Source organism: Pseudomassariella vexata (assembly GCF_002105095.1).
Source record: "Pseudomassariella vexata strain CBS 129021 chromosome Unknown BCR38scaffold_3, whole genome shotgun sequence".
In the NCBI taxonomy this organism is placed as follows: Eukaryota; Fungi; Ascomycota; class Sordariomycetes; order Amphisphaeriales; family Pseudomassariaceae; genus Pseudomassariella; species Pseudomassariella vexata.
The window spans coordinates 2,266,862-2,282,580 of NW_024467958.1; the positions used below are offsets into that span (position 1 = coordinate 2,266,862).

The window sequence follows — 15,719 nt, forward strand, 5'->3', positions numbered from 1 at the left end:
ATAACGGCGCTTCAATGTCTTATGGTCGACTTTGAAGATTTTACCAAGCTTGTTCCAACTTAGGTGAGGATCGCGTCGTTTATTTTGGATGGCTAATTGAAGATTAGCTTCACCAGATTTGCGTGCCATGTTGTGGAAGGGAAGAATTGTATAAGTAAAGATGGAAAGTCAAGATTTCTTGAAAAGTTGGGCAAAGACCCGTGTGGGGCAATGACCTGTGGGTGACGTTAATATTTAGGTTGATTAAGACAACTATTTGATCACGACGTCAGCACTAGGATAGTTAAATGCCGGTAAATTATCTATTGGTAGCTTTTCACATGTATGACTTCTATGTATATCTCGAGCCCGACCTCTAGATCTAACATGGAACAAAGTGGTGTTACGGCAATGCATAGCTCACTCTACTCGTCCCCTTCGCACGACTAATCTTCCTCACATTCGTCTTTCCGCACATCATAGTGCTATCCACATGCGTACCCCCACATGGATACGCCTCAGCACCCACAATATTAACCACCCTAAAGTTCTCATCATCCGTCATACCCATGGCCTTCCGGTCCGGGATGAGCCTCTCCAGCCCATGGGCTCGGAAATCCTCTTCATCCCACCAGTCAATCTCAACCGGCATATCCTTCTCCACGTAGGTATCCAGCCGCGTCTGAATTGCCTCCTTCCATTTCCCCTCAATCAAGCCCTGGAACTCGCACGCTGCCGAGTCCGGGAAATGCGACGCCTTCAGCTCGTCGAATCCGTCGATCTCATTTTCAAGCAGATGCCGCACCGCCGCACCCAGTACATGACCAGCTGTATGATACCGCGAGTAGAGCTCGCGCTTAGCGCTGTCGATAGTCTGTGTGATTTTATCTCCCGTCTTGAAGGCCGATGACGCAGCGATAGTTTTCTTACTGTCGTCTGTGAAGAAGCGGCCAAAGTGTATGACCTGGCCCTCGTTGACAGTGCACATGCGCACGCTCAGGACGTCGAATATGACATTGCCGCTATCGCTCTTCATGACACCCACATCTGAGGGCTGACCGCCGCCTTGAGGGTGAAATATGGTTTGTTCTGTGACCACGACATGGTCTTCGTCGGTGGCTTGCTTGAATAGTGCTTTATTGGTTTCTTCGAGCGAGGCTATTGATTTCACTGCCGTCACTACGGTTTGCAAAGTGTGGAGGTGAGCGTTGCGTTGGAACGCAAGGAAGGTGCGTTGCATTGTAGATTGCTAGTAATGACAGTTTGAGGAAATTTGTCAGCTTGAGGTGTGACGAAAAAGTGACTGACCACGGCATGCTCCAATGACACAGTTGACAGCTGTTGTAGCGCTTCACTTATTGCATATACTCGCATAGTACAACGACTCGTAACAGCGACTACAACGAGTCAACCGGGTCAGATAGCTCATGTAATTCCACAGCTAGTGCTTATTTATGTATGTATGTTAATATTGACTTTATGTATCTAATCTCCCGTTCAATGGGGATAAATACAGTACATGTTCTCAATAGTATATCACATAGGGAACTGCTTATTTTCTTACGTATTCGAGTAGGTGCAGAATAGTTATTTCAACTATTTCGCAAGAACAACCCAGGGTATTCTCAGCTAGCCAGTGAGACTGTGGTATATTTAATGATTGCCAACTGGTTCATTGCAGTGGATGTCTCGAGACATCCGTTTGCATCCTGATTACTCTACAGTGACAATGATAATACACTACTGTCCTCGAGCCCAAAATTACACCCGCAAAATCTTTGTTTTATCAGCTCAGGTCAGAAAGATGGGTGCGAGCATTTTGTACCAGACAGGTTTTGAAAAGTGTTTGACAAACCCTATCTGGCATTGGCGATTCTTGCACTGAGAAACGACGCATGGCAACATTATTCTTCTAAGGGACAGGTATAACCCGTCACGTCTGTTATGGAACAGAAATCTGGCCAAGCCACCGCATGTAGTGTTTGTCGTCTCCTAATTTATGGTGGATTATGTACCGGTTTCCTGGGCTAAGGGTTCTTAGAGGCTTACCGGTTGGTAGCCTCCCAGACGAAACCGTCCCGGGGTTTCGATGTCGGTCTTGTCATCCCAGCATTTTCGGAAGATTCTACTTCGGCCAGCATCAGCAAGGATGGGTCCGAATCGAGATCTTGAAAGCGGAGCACTCGACGGACGCTGGCCGGAACTGACCATCATCCGACATCTCGCCGGTGGGAGGCGGGAAGAGCTCGACGAAAATTACTTTTTCCTGGCGCCGTAGCAATTTTGGCTCGATGGACCAAACGGCCGGCACTGCTGTCTCGTTCTTCCCTTTCTTGCGCATATTTTCCGTTACATCAGTCCTGGGGCCGGGGTACAAGAGTCGGCTAAGGCTATCGGACTGCAAAGGCCGGAGCTGCTTCCTCGGATCACTTGAGATTCGATATAAAACTCTCGGTGTGCAGTCTTCAACTTACAAATGATCTAGAATCTCGAGGCAAAACAAGCCAAGTATACACAGCTAGCAGGCAAGGAAGAAATCCTCCAAGAGTTAGGACTTTGAGTCTGAAGTGCCGTACTCGACAAGCCTAAAAACGGCGGTTTAACTCATTGCTAACGCGGTGGGTCAAGGACGTCTGTCTACCACTTTTCATCTGAATGTCATTTTTGACCGATACTTCCCGAACTTCACCAATTCACAGCAATTTCGGAAGTATCTCTCAAAAGTTTGAATATAATGCTTAGAAGCATGTAACGAAAAAGCCAGAGTCGGCTTCGCAGCGACAGTCAGTGCCGGAATTTAAAGAGAATAACCGGGGATGAAGACCTTTTGTCAATTATGCTCATTATATTCGGATTTGATCGAGAATAATAAGTCCGCGATCACGTACAAACCCCATAGCACGCACAAACTGGCTGTCCTTGACCTACCGTGTTAGCAATGGGTTAAACCGCCGTTTTTAGGCTTGACGAGCATGGAAACTAACCATAAGTTAGAGGAGAACAGAAGTGAGCAGAGCTGTCGCAGTTTCAGTGCCGAAGTTCTACCTTGGCCCCACATCGGCTTGGAGCTGCAAGTGCAACGATGGTTCTCGCCATCCAGGGACCTAGTGAGAATGACGCGCCGCTGGTGTGAAAGCAGCTCTAGTGATTTTTCTTAGAGCTCCAATGTTCATTTGAATTCAAGCTGTGCTTCCGCAACGGTGCACCGCCGATGACAGCTTCAGCCATGCACAGGTAAGTTGACAAAGGCAGATCCAAAGTTGATATTGCATACAATCGCTAATCACCATCTAGTAGTCTTTGTACATAGCCATACTACCCATTATGCGGTCGCAATTGACCCGCCATGTCTTGCGACGCCTGCTTGCCCACCATGCCCTGGTGCCGCCATGCCCCGTCCTCGCTCGACCTACCCTGCGCGGATATCCCGTCATATCCCGTGTAACAAGGTCCTCTCAGAGGAGGACTTTCCTCGAATTCTTCAGGAAGCCTCCCCGGGCGCCCAAGGACCTCGAGATCGATCCCGGATACGAGATACTAGTGCAATACTGGAACCACAAGACAGAAGATCTTCGGCTCCCCTCAAATGAGGAACTGGTGGCAGCGTTTCGAGAATTTTGCAGGCACAAGAAGATGACCAGTCGTCAGCCACTCACTGCAACCCAAGTAAGAATTCTCCACAACGTCCTCAACCACCTCTGCCATCCATCGCAGCTTGACGGCGGCCTCACAGTGGGAGATCTGAGGACAGCGAGGGAGGTCGTCCTGATAGTGCCGCGGGATGACACGGACGATCATGTCAAGTTGTCTAAGTTCCTCTTTGCAAAAATACGAAAGATGGCTCAAGACAAGCGTCGGGAGGTGCGGGGGACTTCAAAAATGACGGATGAGGCAGAATATGCAGTCGACTTGGCGGTGCTTTTAAGAGCCTTGACCCAGTATGGAAGATCCACCGAGGCCAGGCAATACTTACTGGACTTCTGGGCCAAAGTTGGCCGAAATGACCCAAACATTGGATTGGGACGTACCAAAGCCCTGTGGATTCCTGTGCTCCGTGGTCTTGCACAGGAAGGCAACGAAACCCAATTACTGGAAATGCTGGACGCTATGGAGCAACAAGCTGGGCTTGCCTACAACCCGGGCGCCAAGGAGATAGTGACGACCTTCTATGCTCAAAAAAATGAGTTCCACAAGATGAAAGACTGGTTCACGAGACCAGTTGTGCCCGAAGCCCCTCCAACACCGAAAACATACCAAGAGGTGTTCCGGTGTGCGGTGCGGAATAACCACAAACCTTGGGCGATATCCTTGTATCAAGACGTCGTCAACGGACTCGAGTCACTAACCGACACGAAGTACTTCGGAGAAAGCATACTACTTATATATCAAGGCGCAGTCATTTTGCTCGGGAAGGGTGCTGATCACATTGAACACATGATGACGGCATACTCTGACCGACACCCATTTGATCCTAAATATCAGCCCAGCATTGAGACCATCAACGGCCTCATCGAAACCGCCGTGGAAAGGAACGATGCGTATCTCGCCGAGCGCCTCGTTTCCTTGATATCAAAACTAGGACTGAAAGCGAATAGACAAACCCACAGCCTTCAAATGGAGTACAGGATACGCACCAATGACTTGGACGGCGCCTTCTCCGCGTACCGATCCCTCCAGAACTTTGATGGCGACCGGCAGGACTGGCCGGCCTTGAATAAACTGATCCGCGCCATGTGTACGGCCCCGACACCAAACCACGAGAGGGTTCTCGATGTCGTAAGCCATCTGGAGCAAGACACGGCGGTCTTGGAGGCGGAAACGGTCGTGGCAATATGCATGACCTTTCTAAAGAACGATGAACATTTCGAAGTCATTGATACGCTATCACTTCACACAGTCAACTTTAGTCAGCGCGAGCGACAGATGGTATGCAAGTCCTTCGTAGGATATTGCTTGGAGACAAAGAACACCACAGCCCGCGTTTGGGATGCGTATGCGCTACTGCGTCAGTTCTTCCCAGATACACAGAACGAGGACCGCGTCAAGATTATGGACAGCTTCTTCCGCCGCAAACGGCCGGACATGGCTTGTTTTGTATTTGGCCACATGCGTCAAGCGAAGAACCCTGCCAACAGGCCGACACTTGATACCTATGTTCAGTGCTTTGAGGGCATCGGGAGGTGCCCAGATATAGAAAGCCTGAAGATTGTACACAACATGCTGAAGATGGATACGACCGTCGTACCAAATACGCAGTTACACAATGCCCTGATGATCGCCTACGCAGCATGCGAAGAAGATGACCGAGCACTGGACTTCTGGCAGGAGATCAGCAACTCGGTCGAGGGCCCATCGTATAATTCGTTAGAGATCGTCTTCAGGATATACCAGATCAACCACAACGGCGATAAGAAAGCAAAGGCTCTCTGGGAGAAGATGGAAAAGATGGAAATTGACGTACCCCCGAAAGTCTACGCGGCATACGCAGGGGCGGTGGCAGCACACAGCAATCCAGATGAGGCAAAGAAACTTTTGGTGGAGATGGAGGCCAAAGTCAACCAGGAGCCCGACACAATGACGTGAGTCTCCTTTCCGTTATATAGTTGTTCTAGACAACTCATGCTAACACTGAATAAGTCTTGCCGTTGTGTACAACCGCTTGGCAAATGATGAGCAGAAAGACGATTTTGAAAAGTGGGCTCAGGAAGAGTTTCCCCATATTTGGACAGAGCTGGCCAAAACAAAAAGAAAGCGAGACAGCGAGGGATTACGCAAGTTCCGGATGTCTCCGCCCTGGAAGGCGTAAAAATGTACAATACGAAATCTATACATAGACAATTCGCGCTATCTGTACATATGGATCAATGTCGCCATCGAATGGAGCTGTCGTACAACAGATACTTCGTCCCTCTGGCTGACGACTGATGTCCACTAAACCCTCAAGTGGTTGGTTCTTTTCCCTACAGGGGCGTTCTGCTGATATCGGCTGGAAGACAGCTGGGCTAGTATTTCCGGATGTCTATGGACACTCGGGTGCAAGCCCATCCCAATGGACCGTCGGATTGCCTTCGCCACCTTTCGCTGGTTCACGGGCCGCAGACCTGTCTGCTCAGAGCGCATGATCTTGCCGTGCGTGGTCATGTATTCTGATATGAATGAGAAGTTCTGTAGACGACATTAGCATTTGTCGTTCCAACATTAAACCAAAAAATCCCATTATCAGCATCCCTTTTCCCTTATTCATTGTAACCCCACCCGGTCCCCCTCTCTTCACCAACAAGACTAGTCCAACATCAGTTAAAAAAGTAAAAATTCTAGAACTCACCCTATACATATCTAGCGGTCTCAGCCCTAGCATATCCACCAAATCCGTCTTGGCGGTCGTGACGCGGCGCCACTTGCTCGCCTCCTGGGGGCTCAAGTCATGGGGCGCATAGAGGTCGCCCTCGCGCCAGCGCCGGGGCATCTGCCGCATGAAGTCCTCGGAAATATTCTTTTGCTGGAGCGCATCCAGGATTGGCCGCTCGCCCGCTGGCGGCTGCATCCTGCTGTACCTCTCGTTGTTGTAGGCCGTGAAGATGTTGCTTACCCCCTTGGTGGCGTTGCCGATGGGGTAGGTGCGCGACAAGTTGGGATCACCGGAGGGCTCGAGGCCGAGGAGATTGCTAGAGGCGGATGGGACGTCACGGACTGCGTGGTGGGTTAGCTGTATGATAAGAATATGATGGGTAGGCTTGATGGATGGGGCGGTCGACGGAGAGGCAAGGAGAAGAGAAGACGGGATGGGGACGTACTTGCTTGCGGTGCTGCAGTCTTGGAGATTTGGCGGGCTTGAGGTTTGAGCCATGATACCGGTTGCCGCAGGGCGCTGAAGTAGGGTATCCGGGGTGGCATTGTAGGCAATTGGGGGGAGTCTTCACTGCTGGAGTAGAAGCTGACGCTATCCCGAACCGCTGCTGCGAATTGTCTTTCGTCACAGCAAGCCAAGCTGCCCCAAAATTTGGTTCGCCGTGAACGGGTTCTTCCGCTTTTTATCGTGACTTATCTTATCGCCGAGAAGCAAAAGAGTGGGACCAACGCAAGAAAGTCCAAAATCGCACTCCAAGGTGACTTGGAGACCTCGAAATCATCGCGAACAATTCAAGTTGAGCGCAAACAGCTATACGAGCATTGCAACCGCAAAAATGGTCCGAAAATTAAAGCATCATGAGAAGAAGCTTCTGAAGAAAGTCGATTTCATCACATATAAGGTACGTATCCTTGCATCCCCAGTTCCATCACAAAGCTAACCTCTCCGGCTATTGTAGCAAGATAACGACCATCGAGATGCCGCCGTCATCCGTCGGTACATGATCCAGAAGCCCGAAGATTAGTGTGTATACTCCATTTTCACTCCAAGAATTACCGGGAATATCAGACTGATCAGTTCGTTTTCTACAGCCACAAATACAACCGCCTCTGTGGATCTCTACGTCAACTCGCCCATCGACTCTCTCTATTACCCCCCGACAACCCTGTGCGCCGCAAACACGAACAGCTGCTCCTGGAAAAAATGTACGACGTGGGAATCCTGTCAAGCACGAGCAAGCTGTCCAGCGTCGAGCATGGAGCTACGGTGAGCGCATTCGCCCGCAGGAGACTTCCCGTGGTCATGACAAGGCTCCGTATGGCAGAGACTGTGTCAGCGGCCACCAAATTCATTGAGCAGGGGCATGTACGAGTGGGTACGGAGACGATAACCGATCCGGCGTTCTTGATCACACGGTCCATGGAAGACTTTGTTACTTGGACTGTGGGCAGCAAGATTAAGCGGGATATCATGAAGTACCGGGATGAGCTGGACGACTTCGAGTTGCTGCACTAGGGGAGGGGTTGAGGACCTGGGGAGGTTGTACAAGGACCGGAAAGAGTTGGATCTAAGGTCCATACTTTGCATTGCTTGGCGTCCTGGAGTTTATCTGTTGGCCGGAAAAGTGATTCGCTTCCCCTGGGCTGCAAGAAAAGGGGCCCTATCAGTTGCGTATCGAAGTGAGACGTGACATGATTTGAGTCGTGATATACCCAACATAGAGAAAAGTAATAGTTCAAAAGATACATAGCCAAAGCGGTTATCATCTATTGACGTTTAAACTCATAGGGTTCCGAGATTACGAAGACGGCTCCAAGTTGCGTCTCCTTCCAGCAATTCTAAGTGGCTGTTTTCATGGCGTTGTGTCTGAGTTACGCTCCATTATTTTACCCAAACCTCAACTATCAGTTTGTGATGCAATCAGATTCGGTCTAGGAGAAGGAGTGTGAAGTGTTAACGAACCCCACTTGAGCCAGCAAGTCACGTGATCTCGCGGCCTTTTGGCGTCAGCTAGCTGCTGCAACGCGACTTCCCAAGTTCCCAACTCAGGCACGTATCCGAGCCCCTAACCAGTCTCCTAAAGTCGTCCTTGCCCAATCGATCACCCAAACAGGTGATAAGTCGCGGTGAGACGAGCCTGGCCCATCATTGCCGTCATCAGCATGGTTGGATCATCCGAAGCCATCGATATCTCTGATGACGATGGTGTTACTGTCTTGTCGCAATCGCTCGACCAGAGCGACGAAGGCCCGTCCAAGAAGAAACGCAGGGTAGAGACTGCGGCGGTACAAAAAGTCGGATGGACAGACGATTCAGACGATGTGGGGTATGAAGCCTTCAAGAAACGTAAGAAATATCAAACGAAACCTCGCAAAGCTGAAGGCAAGGGGAAAGCTGTCTCCCGAGGGTATCTCGCAAACAAGGGTAAGAAGGCACGGCACGCGTCTTCACCGGATGAGGATTGTGCCGAGAAACAGTTGCCTGAGCATCTGCGAAAACGTCGCGAAGCCTTTGACAAGAACAAGGCGATGCTAAAGAGAGGCGGGTTGCGCTTACCTCCGGACTATGAGGGCATATCTTTTTCTGATGATGAGACTCTCGAGAACCTGGATGAGAGGCCTCAATTTGATGAGATGAGCGGCATAAAACCATCCCGCGAGTATAAAGATGTGCCTCTCGAGCATTCGGCCGGCTTCATCCCTGCGTCCATCGCCCAATATCTCCGGGATTATCAAGTTGAGGGGGTGAAATTCCTTCATTATCTTTTTGTCTATCAAGTTGGTGGAATCCTCGGTGACGACATGGGCCTTGGGAAAACCGTACAGATCGCAGCATTCTTAGCAGCGGCGTTTGGCAAGACTGGGGACCGCCGAGATGCCAAGAGAATGCGGAAGTTCAGGCGTAATTCTGAACGTTGGTATCCTCGAGTCCTGATCATATGCCCCGGCTCTTTGACCCAGAACTGGAAGAATGAACTTTCTAGATGGGGATATTGGAATACGGATCTTTACCACAGTGTCGGGAAAGAAGATGTGCTTGACACTGCTCGAGCAGGCCGTCTTGAAATCATGATCACGACATACTCAACTTACAAACTGAATTACGACCAGATCAACAAGACGCCATGGGACGTAGTTGTCGCGGATGAATGTCATTGTATCAAGGACCCCTCAACCGGCGTCACTCGAGCGATGAACGAAGTCAACGCCCTCTGTCGCATTGGACTGACCGGCACTGCCATACAGAACAAGTATGAGGAACTGTGGACATTACTCAACTGGACTAACCCAGGGAAACTGGGTACCCTTGGAGAGTGGAAGCAATTTATTTGCAAGCCACTGACGGTTGGACAAAGCCACGACGCCACGGCCCAGCAACTCAAGGTCGCGCGTGAAACAGCATCAAAACTCGTCAACCACCTCTTGCCACAGTTCTTCTTGCGCCGGGCTAAAAGTCTGATTTCCCATCAGTTGCCAAAGAAGAGCGACAAGGTAGTATTCTGTCCCCTCACGGCTCTCCAGGAAGAAGCATACGAGAACTTCATACAGGATCCGCTTGTGGATTTTGTCAAGTCCGCGTTTGTTCAATGCGAATGTGGTTCCGACAAGAAACGAGGCTGGTGTTGCCATCAGACCACAACTGAGGGCGAAAGTTGGAAATCACTGGTTTGTAAGTGTCCTGGTTTGTCAAATATAGCATCCACCCCTCCGACGAATCTACGTAGTACTCATGACGTCTTATGAAAATAACAGCATCTAACCGCGCATATCGCAGTTCCCATGGTGATCTCTCTACAGAAGTTGTCAAACCATTTGACATTGCTGATTCCCCGTACTGCGGACACCAAAGAGAAATTACTCAAGGACCTCCGATACCTCAAGGCGGCTATGCCCGACAAATGGCAAGAGCTGTACAGCAACCGAGACTCACTTCTGAACATCGCCAATCCCGAGTACTGTGGCAAATGGGCAATCTTGAAGAAGCTCTTGCGCTTTTGGCATGGCAGTGGTGACAAAGTGCTGGTCTTCTCACACAGCGTTCGACTGCTGAAAATCCTCCAGTCCTTGTTCCATAACACCAGTTACAGCGTTAGCTACTTGGACGGATCTCTATCCTACGAAGAACGACAGAACACTGTTGACGACTTCAACTCGGACCCCAACCAGTTCGTATTCTTGATATCCACAAAGGCAGGAGGTGTCGGCCTCAACATCACATCTGCCAACAAAGTTATCATTATGGATCCACATTGGAACCCATCCTACGACCTTCAGGCCCAGGATCGAGCGTACAGAATTGGTCAGGTACGCGACGTGGAAGTCTACCGACTCATTTCTGCAGGTACCATCGAGGAAATCACCTATGCACGGCAAATTTACAAGCAGCAACAAGCAAACATTGGCTACACCGCATCCAAAGAACGTCGCTATTTCAAAGGTGTCCAACAGGATAGCGACCGGAAGGGGGAGATCTTCGGTATTGAGAACTTGTTCTCTTACCGCGGCGATCAAGTTGTTCTACGAGAAATCGTCAATAAGACCAACATTGCCGAGGCAAGAGTCGGAGTCAACCTCGTGGACATCGACATGGAAAAGGCGCTGGAAGACGACGACGACACTCAGCTGTTCAAGAAGGAAGAAGCGGACGATGCAGGCGGGCTGGGCTCACTGGCAGCTTATCTTACCAAGGATGAAAAGGAGAGATTAGAACTTAAGTCCGCTCAGAAATCCAAGACCGATCCGATTCACGGTATCCTCGCGTCAGTTGGAGTGGAGTACACCCACGAAAACTCCGAGGTAGTCGGCTCGTCCAAAGTCGAGGAACAGCTGTCCCGGCGCGCGCAACTTGAGGGCAGTCAAGATCTGAACCCCACGGGCAGAGCACTCTTCTTCGACAGCCAGGAAAATGCTGACGGTATGGGGGATCGCGATAGCCTCATATATCGGTATAATCCCCCGGAATATGTCATGCAACGCCAGTTTTGTACAATGGCCAAGACTTTCAACTTTCCCAACGCCACTGAGTTTGCCCTGGTCGTGGAAGGGTTGACGCAGGAGCAACGGAGAAATATGCTGGATATGTTCTACAAGAAGAGAGTAGAACGGCTAAAGGAGCTGGGCGAGGTGAAGTCCGAGGGAGAAGAGAAGCTTCGTGTTGATATGACGGATGAGTTGAAGGGGGAGACGAAGATAAAGGACGAGGATGAGAAGCAGCATATGATGCCGACTGAAAATGTGGTGGAAAACGAAATAAAAGATGAAGTTAGGGCTACGTCTTTCAGCAGCGACATGAAAATTAATAATGAAGAACCGGCAATTGTGATTGTCAATAAGCCATTGGGATCAATTTGGCTATCAGATAGCGAGGAAACGGATGAGTTGTGAGGCAACGGCATGATACCCTAGGATTGGGAGGAGTTGATTGGTTTGCGCATTACATCATTTTCTTGACAGTTTATAGCAAAATGCAATCTCTTTGCCAACTTTATCTTTGTTATCATGTTGCCTAGTTCGCGTGTGTGAGTATTTCCGCCGTCAAACCACCTTGCCGCCGCGTCATAAGCTCACTTCAAGAGAGGCGATGCCGAGCCTCTACGTAAAATGCTTCGAGACTACTCAAATTGAGCGGACATATGAAATTAATATTCATCGCACTTGGTTCTGGTCTTTTAGGTTCATCAAGCATGTGGTTCGTCACAAAATTGACTATTGCAGTTTGCCACAAGTGTATAGGTTAGTTTTAAATGACAGTGTTACCTCGAGCGTGGAACTTCACAGATCATGAGAACCCACAGCCCTCGGCGGTTGAGGCACAGGACATGCGGATATCTTATCTCTTATTAAAACAGGTCGTTGATGATCAGTCCTATGTGGTCTCATCGCTGATGGCAGCAGAAACTCGCATCAGGTAGAGGGGGGGGAACAATCTTGTACTAGCTATCACGTTGGGAAAAGAAAGAGAGGGGGAAAGAGCTGGCCAGAAAAACTAGATCGAGACTCTTTAGCCATCTATTCGTCTGACTAGCTCTTTCGTTGTGTCATAAGTGAGTTGGGATAGTTCGGATTAATGAAAGCCACTACTTCATCCTATCGCCGACAGAGAACGACGTCTCTTCAATGCACAGCTTATAGTGTACAAGTCGTTGCGTGATGCCATTGGCTGCAAATCGTAGCGTTTTGGAGTGCCTCCGAAATCAAGAATCTCAGCACGTATGCCGTTTCCGGAACAGCCTTCGCATTCCGATCTTCGGTTTTTTCAGCAAATAAGTTCAGTCCACATGTCCCACTTGAACCGTGATCGAGATCTTTGACGGATAGTCATCAGACTGAAAAAGGGTTGCAAAAGTCCGAAAGGAGAAATGATGTCAAGCTAGTGGCGCCTCAAAATTCCTGATTTGACCCCTGCACTAACAGCTTTCCCACATGTTTAAACGATCATCCAAAGGGTAAATAGGGCTGCGCAGGGATATATGTGTCAGATGGAGAAGTGTGAAATTAGGAAGGATTTTCCTCAGATGAAGGCCGAGTATACCGATATACTGTTCATTCTGAATAACGCGTGTCGTCATTTTGAGTCTTGTTGAACTTATCAACTACAGAAATCAGGGTTACTTGGACGATCGAGAAGGCCTCCCGTGTCGTAATTGGAGTTTGATGTTGGAAAAGCGCCGGGCTGCTAATGTTGGCCCGCCATAGCATTCGTCAGAACTCCTCCGTGGGTGTTCACCAGCTATAAGCTGATACTCGTGTTCATTCTGAAGTCAACTCGGGCTCGTGATCCACCTCTCAAAGCCGAGCCCATCTTCATCCGCAGAATCCGCAGGCCCCGTAGTGAGTGCCGTCCGTTTCCCTGCCAGTCTTTGAGATGTCAATTGCGCAGAAGCTTCTCGTCAAGCCATGTGTGTGTGTCCTGGTAGGCTGCAGGAAAACGCCGGTAGTTGACGAGCAATGTTTGCCAATACCCCTGTTAGCGCACCCCGCATTGCCGTTTCAGCGTTTTAAGCCACTATCATTGGACGGAGTAGGGCTGGCACCAACGCCACAATTTCCCGTCCTTGATTTTGGCAGATTTTTCCAGTGCTTGGGCGCAGGATGACCTCATACTTGGGCTGAAGCGCCTGGAAGTGCTAGTTTTCAACAAACAAGCAGACCATTGACAAGTCAACTCAATGAGTCACTCGTGATCGGGAGGTCGCAGCCAGTCCGTGCCGGCCCTTGGCCTTGGTGGGTAAATGTGCGCCACGTAAGCCATGCCACGGCACCCCGGGGATGAATCTCGTGCTCGGCCGTGGGTGTTTTCCATGGTAAGTGCTGCCTTCATGGCCGGGTACCACTGGCCGAATTGTCACCCAATAGGCATGATGAGTCCCCATTTGTGTTTGATTTTCAAGGTGAGCGTCATCGGCGCCAGTGATTCGGATTTTCACTCGATCAGCATCTGAATAAATACATACCTCGTGGCCGTCCTCCCATCAACTAAGTTTAAAGCTTTCCTTATAGCAGCCGCAACTAGTTTTTCTCAATAAATCACAACCAACAACCCACCCAAACCCAACGTTAGCGAAGGGACTAATTATCCTAGTACTATCAGGAACCCACCGCCAAAAATGGCTATGCTTAGCCTCCTCTCAATGGTCCTCCGGGTCGCAGAGCTTGTCTTCGCCTGCATCGTTGCCGGTGTTAACGGCGCCTATCTTCATGCCGTCGAAAATACCAGCTCCTGGGATCAAGCTCGTTTTATATTCGCCGAAGTCGTTGCCGGTCTTTCCATCCTCCTCGCCATTATCTGGCTATTCCCCTTCTCGGGTAGCTTTGTCCATTGGCCCGTCGACCTCGTTATTTCCATTTGTTGGTTCGTCGCATTCGGTCTGATCGTCAGAGTAAGTTCACTGCTATACCCATATATATAAACCATGGCTCGCAGAAGAGAAAATTTAAATAGCGGAAAAAGAAACTAACACATTGCAGCTTCTTGATGGCGCTTGCGGTTCAGCTTTCGATTGGGAGGGCATCAAATTCCGTGGTGTCAGCCAGTGCGGTAACTGGAAGGCCATCATCGCTTTCTCGTTCCTGTCGGCCATTTGTTGGTTGGTCAGCGCCATCATTGGGTTCATGTGGGTACGCGACCACGATAGGACTTACCGCCGCCGCACATATGGCCGCACCAGCCGGGTCTAAATATCGTCAACCATGGCACGAACACCGACCGACATGTGACAAGCTTGTCCACGACATGAACCAATTATCGTCACACGACCTGAGATGCTCCTGATTCACTCTTGTCGGTTTACGAATTCATGCAGCCCATTTTCTTGAGTGAATTTGGACATCCGAAGACAGCGGATAATTGTTTTACGACACGGGGAATTTGGAAATGATTGAAAGCCTTTTCTTGAAAGCATGGGGGATTGTGATACCATTCTCATGCAACTTGCTGAATTTATGAATATTGATACCCGCTGTTGCGAAATACCTACTAATTTATCCAGACATCTCTCTTTTATAATATGACCTATCATACCTAAGTTAAAATACGATGGAAGCTTTTACGAATTGCATTTTTGATCTATAAAATCACTTGATATATCATTTTAAATCCAGACGTGAACCACTCCACACTTAGCACGGCAGCATACCATTAGTCATGGACGCGTGTGGGGTATATCTCACCTGTCATAGTCAAACTTGCAGTCAGTGACTAAATCAATTCCTTAGGTGGAAGGGTGGAAAAAAAGAGACCGCATCTCGACATTGAAGTTGATATAGTACTCGAGATATCTATTTTGAGCAATGAGCGCATTAGCCTTACGGCTCGGCCTACGTACTCCAGCCGATTGATGTCAAGAAAACCATCGATAATTTCCACGATCAGCCAAACTCGCGAGAGCCATAGAAACCTGAAAGGTCATTCACCGCCCCTGCCAAGACCCGAAAACCAGCATTGCTTCGAAATGAGTATGGAAATGTGAAATTGCGTCTTTGGAATTTGCTGTTCGCTGTGGCTAATGATGGCAAGCGGGCCGTGCTAACCGAGTTTCCTCTCCCTTTGCCCCTTGTGCCGTGATCTCGTGCATTAGCACCCTCAGATCATGCCTCCTGACACGAAAATGACTCCAGTAAAACACATCATAAGAGCGTCACGGAAGCAGGTTTAAGCTGCGTCGTCTATGACGCACTAAGCCGCTCACTAGCCACAGCCAAGAGCCTCCAAGATCGACCTTGCGTCAACGGGGAGTCCACTGGGACCCCAGCTTGGTCCCTGCTGCTCTGCCGAACGGCCCCATGTGCGTTCCTGATCGATTTTGCAAGGATGACGGGCCCCTCCACCGATAGCGCCACCCACCCCTCCCCCGCTCCAACTTCAACGTCACAGCCACAGGTATCGTCTTTTC

General features: G+C 49.5%; 6 protein-coding genes across 6 annotated transcripts; 4 read left to right on the top strand and 2 right to left on the bottom strand.

The window, feature by feature from the left end:
* Window positions 1–289: 289 nt before the first annotated feature.
* On the bottom strand, window positions 290–1,362 carry BCR38DRAFT_424332 (Threonyl/alanyl tRNA synthetase). Its single transcript, XM_040859646.1, has one exon. It carries the CDS (start codon window positions 1,217–1,219, stop codon window positions 383–385), a length of 837 nt encoding a protein of 278 aa, XP_040719072.1. The 5' UTR covers window positions 1,220–1,362; the 3' UTR covers window positions 290–382.
* Window positions 1,363–3,303: 1,941 nt separating this feature from the next.
* BCR38DRAFT_336180 (pentatricopeptide repeat domain-containing protein) lies at window positions 3,304–5,785 on the top strand (the record flags this gene model as incomplete). The annotated part of the gene is made up of 2 exons (XM_040855432.1): window positions 3,304–5,558; window positions 5,617–5,785. The coding sequence occupies 2 exons, from the start codon at window positions 3,304–3,306 to the stop codon at window positions 5,783–5,785; spliced, it is 2,424 nt and encodes an 807-aa protein (XP_040719073.1).
* A 125-nt stretch (window positions 5,786–5,910) lies between these two features.
* On the bottom strand, window positions 5,911–6,873 carry BCR38DRAFT_482272 (ribosomal protein S18; the record flags this gene model as incomplete). Its single annotated transcript, XM_040863481.1, has 3 exons — window positions 5,911–6,144; window positions 6,305–6,669; window positions 6,774–6,873. The coding sequence occupies 3 exons, from the start codon at window positions 6,871–6,873 to the stop codon at window positions 5,911–5,913; spliced, it is 699 nt and encodes a 232-aa protein (XP_040719074.1).
* A 198-nt stretch (window positions 6,874–7,071) lies between these two features.
* On the top strand, window positions 7,072–8,315 carry BCR38DRAFT_464123 (U3 small nucleolar ribonucleoprotein IMP3). Its single transcript, XM_040862662.1, has 3 exons — window positions 7,072–7,229; window positions 7,287–7,351; window positions 7,420–8,315. The coding sequence occupies exons 1-3, from the start codon at window positions 7,164–7,166 to the stop codon at window positions 7,841–7,843; spliced, it is 555 nt and encodes a 184-aa protein (XP_040719075.1). The 5' UTR covers window positions 7,072–7,163; the 3' UTR covers window positions 7,844–8,315.
* Window positions 8,316–8,380: 65 nt separating this feature from the next.
* On the top strand, window positions 8,381–11,779 carry BCR38DRAFT_363494 (P-loop containing nucleoside triphosphate hydrolase protein). Its single transcript, XM_040857203.1, has 2 exons — window positions 8,381–9,997; window positions 10,103–11,779. The coding sequence occupies exons 1-2, from the start codon at window positions 8,491–8,493 to the stop codon at window positions 11,710–11,712; spliced, it is 3,117 nt and encodes a 1,038-aa protein (XP_040719076.1). The 5' UTR covers window positions 8,381–8,490; the 3' UTR covers window positions 11,713–11,779.
* Window positions 11,780–13,632: 1,853 nt separating this feature from the next.
* On the top strand, window positions 13,633–14,882 carry BCR38DRAFT_424340 (marvel domain-containing protein). The gene is made up of 3 exons (XM_040859647.1): window positions 13,633–13,718; window positions 13,910–14,207; window positions 14,296–14,882. The coding sequence occupies exons 2-3, from the start codon at window positions 13,935–13,937 to the stop codon at window positions 14,503–14,505; spliced, it is 483 nt and encodes a 160-aa protein (XP_040719077.1). The 5' UTR covers window positions 13,633–13,718; window positions 13,910–13,934; the 3' UTR covers window positions 14,506–14,882.
* The last annotated feature ends 837 nt before the right edge of the window (window positions 14,883–15,719 follow it).

Bases quoted from the DNA above. Each gene is read 5' to 3' on its own strand.
- BCR38DRAFT_424332 (XM_040859646.1), bottom strand. From the start codon at position 1,219: ATGCAACGCACCTTCCTTGCGTTCCAACGCAACGCTCACCTCCACACT.
- BCR38DRAFT_464123 (XM_040862662.1), top strand. From the start codon at position 7,164: ATGGTCCGAAAATTAAAGCATCATGAGAAGAAGCTTCTGAAGAAAGTC. The intron at 7,230-7,286 runs GTACGTATCCTT...CGGCTATTGTAG, and splicing joins TCGATTTCATCACATATAAG to CAAGATAACGACCATCGAGA. The intron at 7,352-7,419 runs GTGTGTATACTC...CGTTTTCTACAG, and splicing joins ATCCAGAAGCCCGAAGATTA to CCACAAATACAACCGCCTCT.
- BCR38DRAFT_363494 (XM_040857203.1), top strand. From the start codon at position 8,491: ATGGTTGGATCATCCGAAGCCATCGATATCTCTGATGACGATGGTGTT. The intron at 9,998-10,102 runs GTAAGTGTCCTG...CGCATATCGCAG, and splicing joins AAGTTGGAAATCACTGGTTT to TTCCCATGGTGATCTCTCTA.
- BCR38DRAFT_424340 (XM_040859647.1), top strand. From the start codon at position 13,935: ATGGCTATGCTTAGCCTCCTCTCAATGGTCCTCCGGGTCGCAGAGCTT. The intron at 14,208-14,295 runs GTAAGTTCACTG...AACACATTGCAG, and splicing joins CATTCGGTCTGATCGTCAGA to CTTCTTGATGGCGCTTGCGG.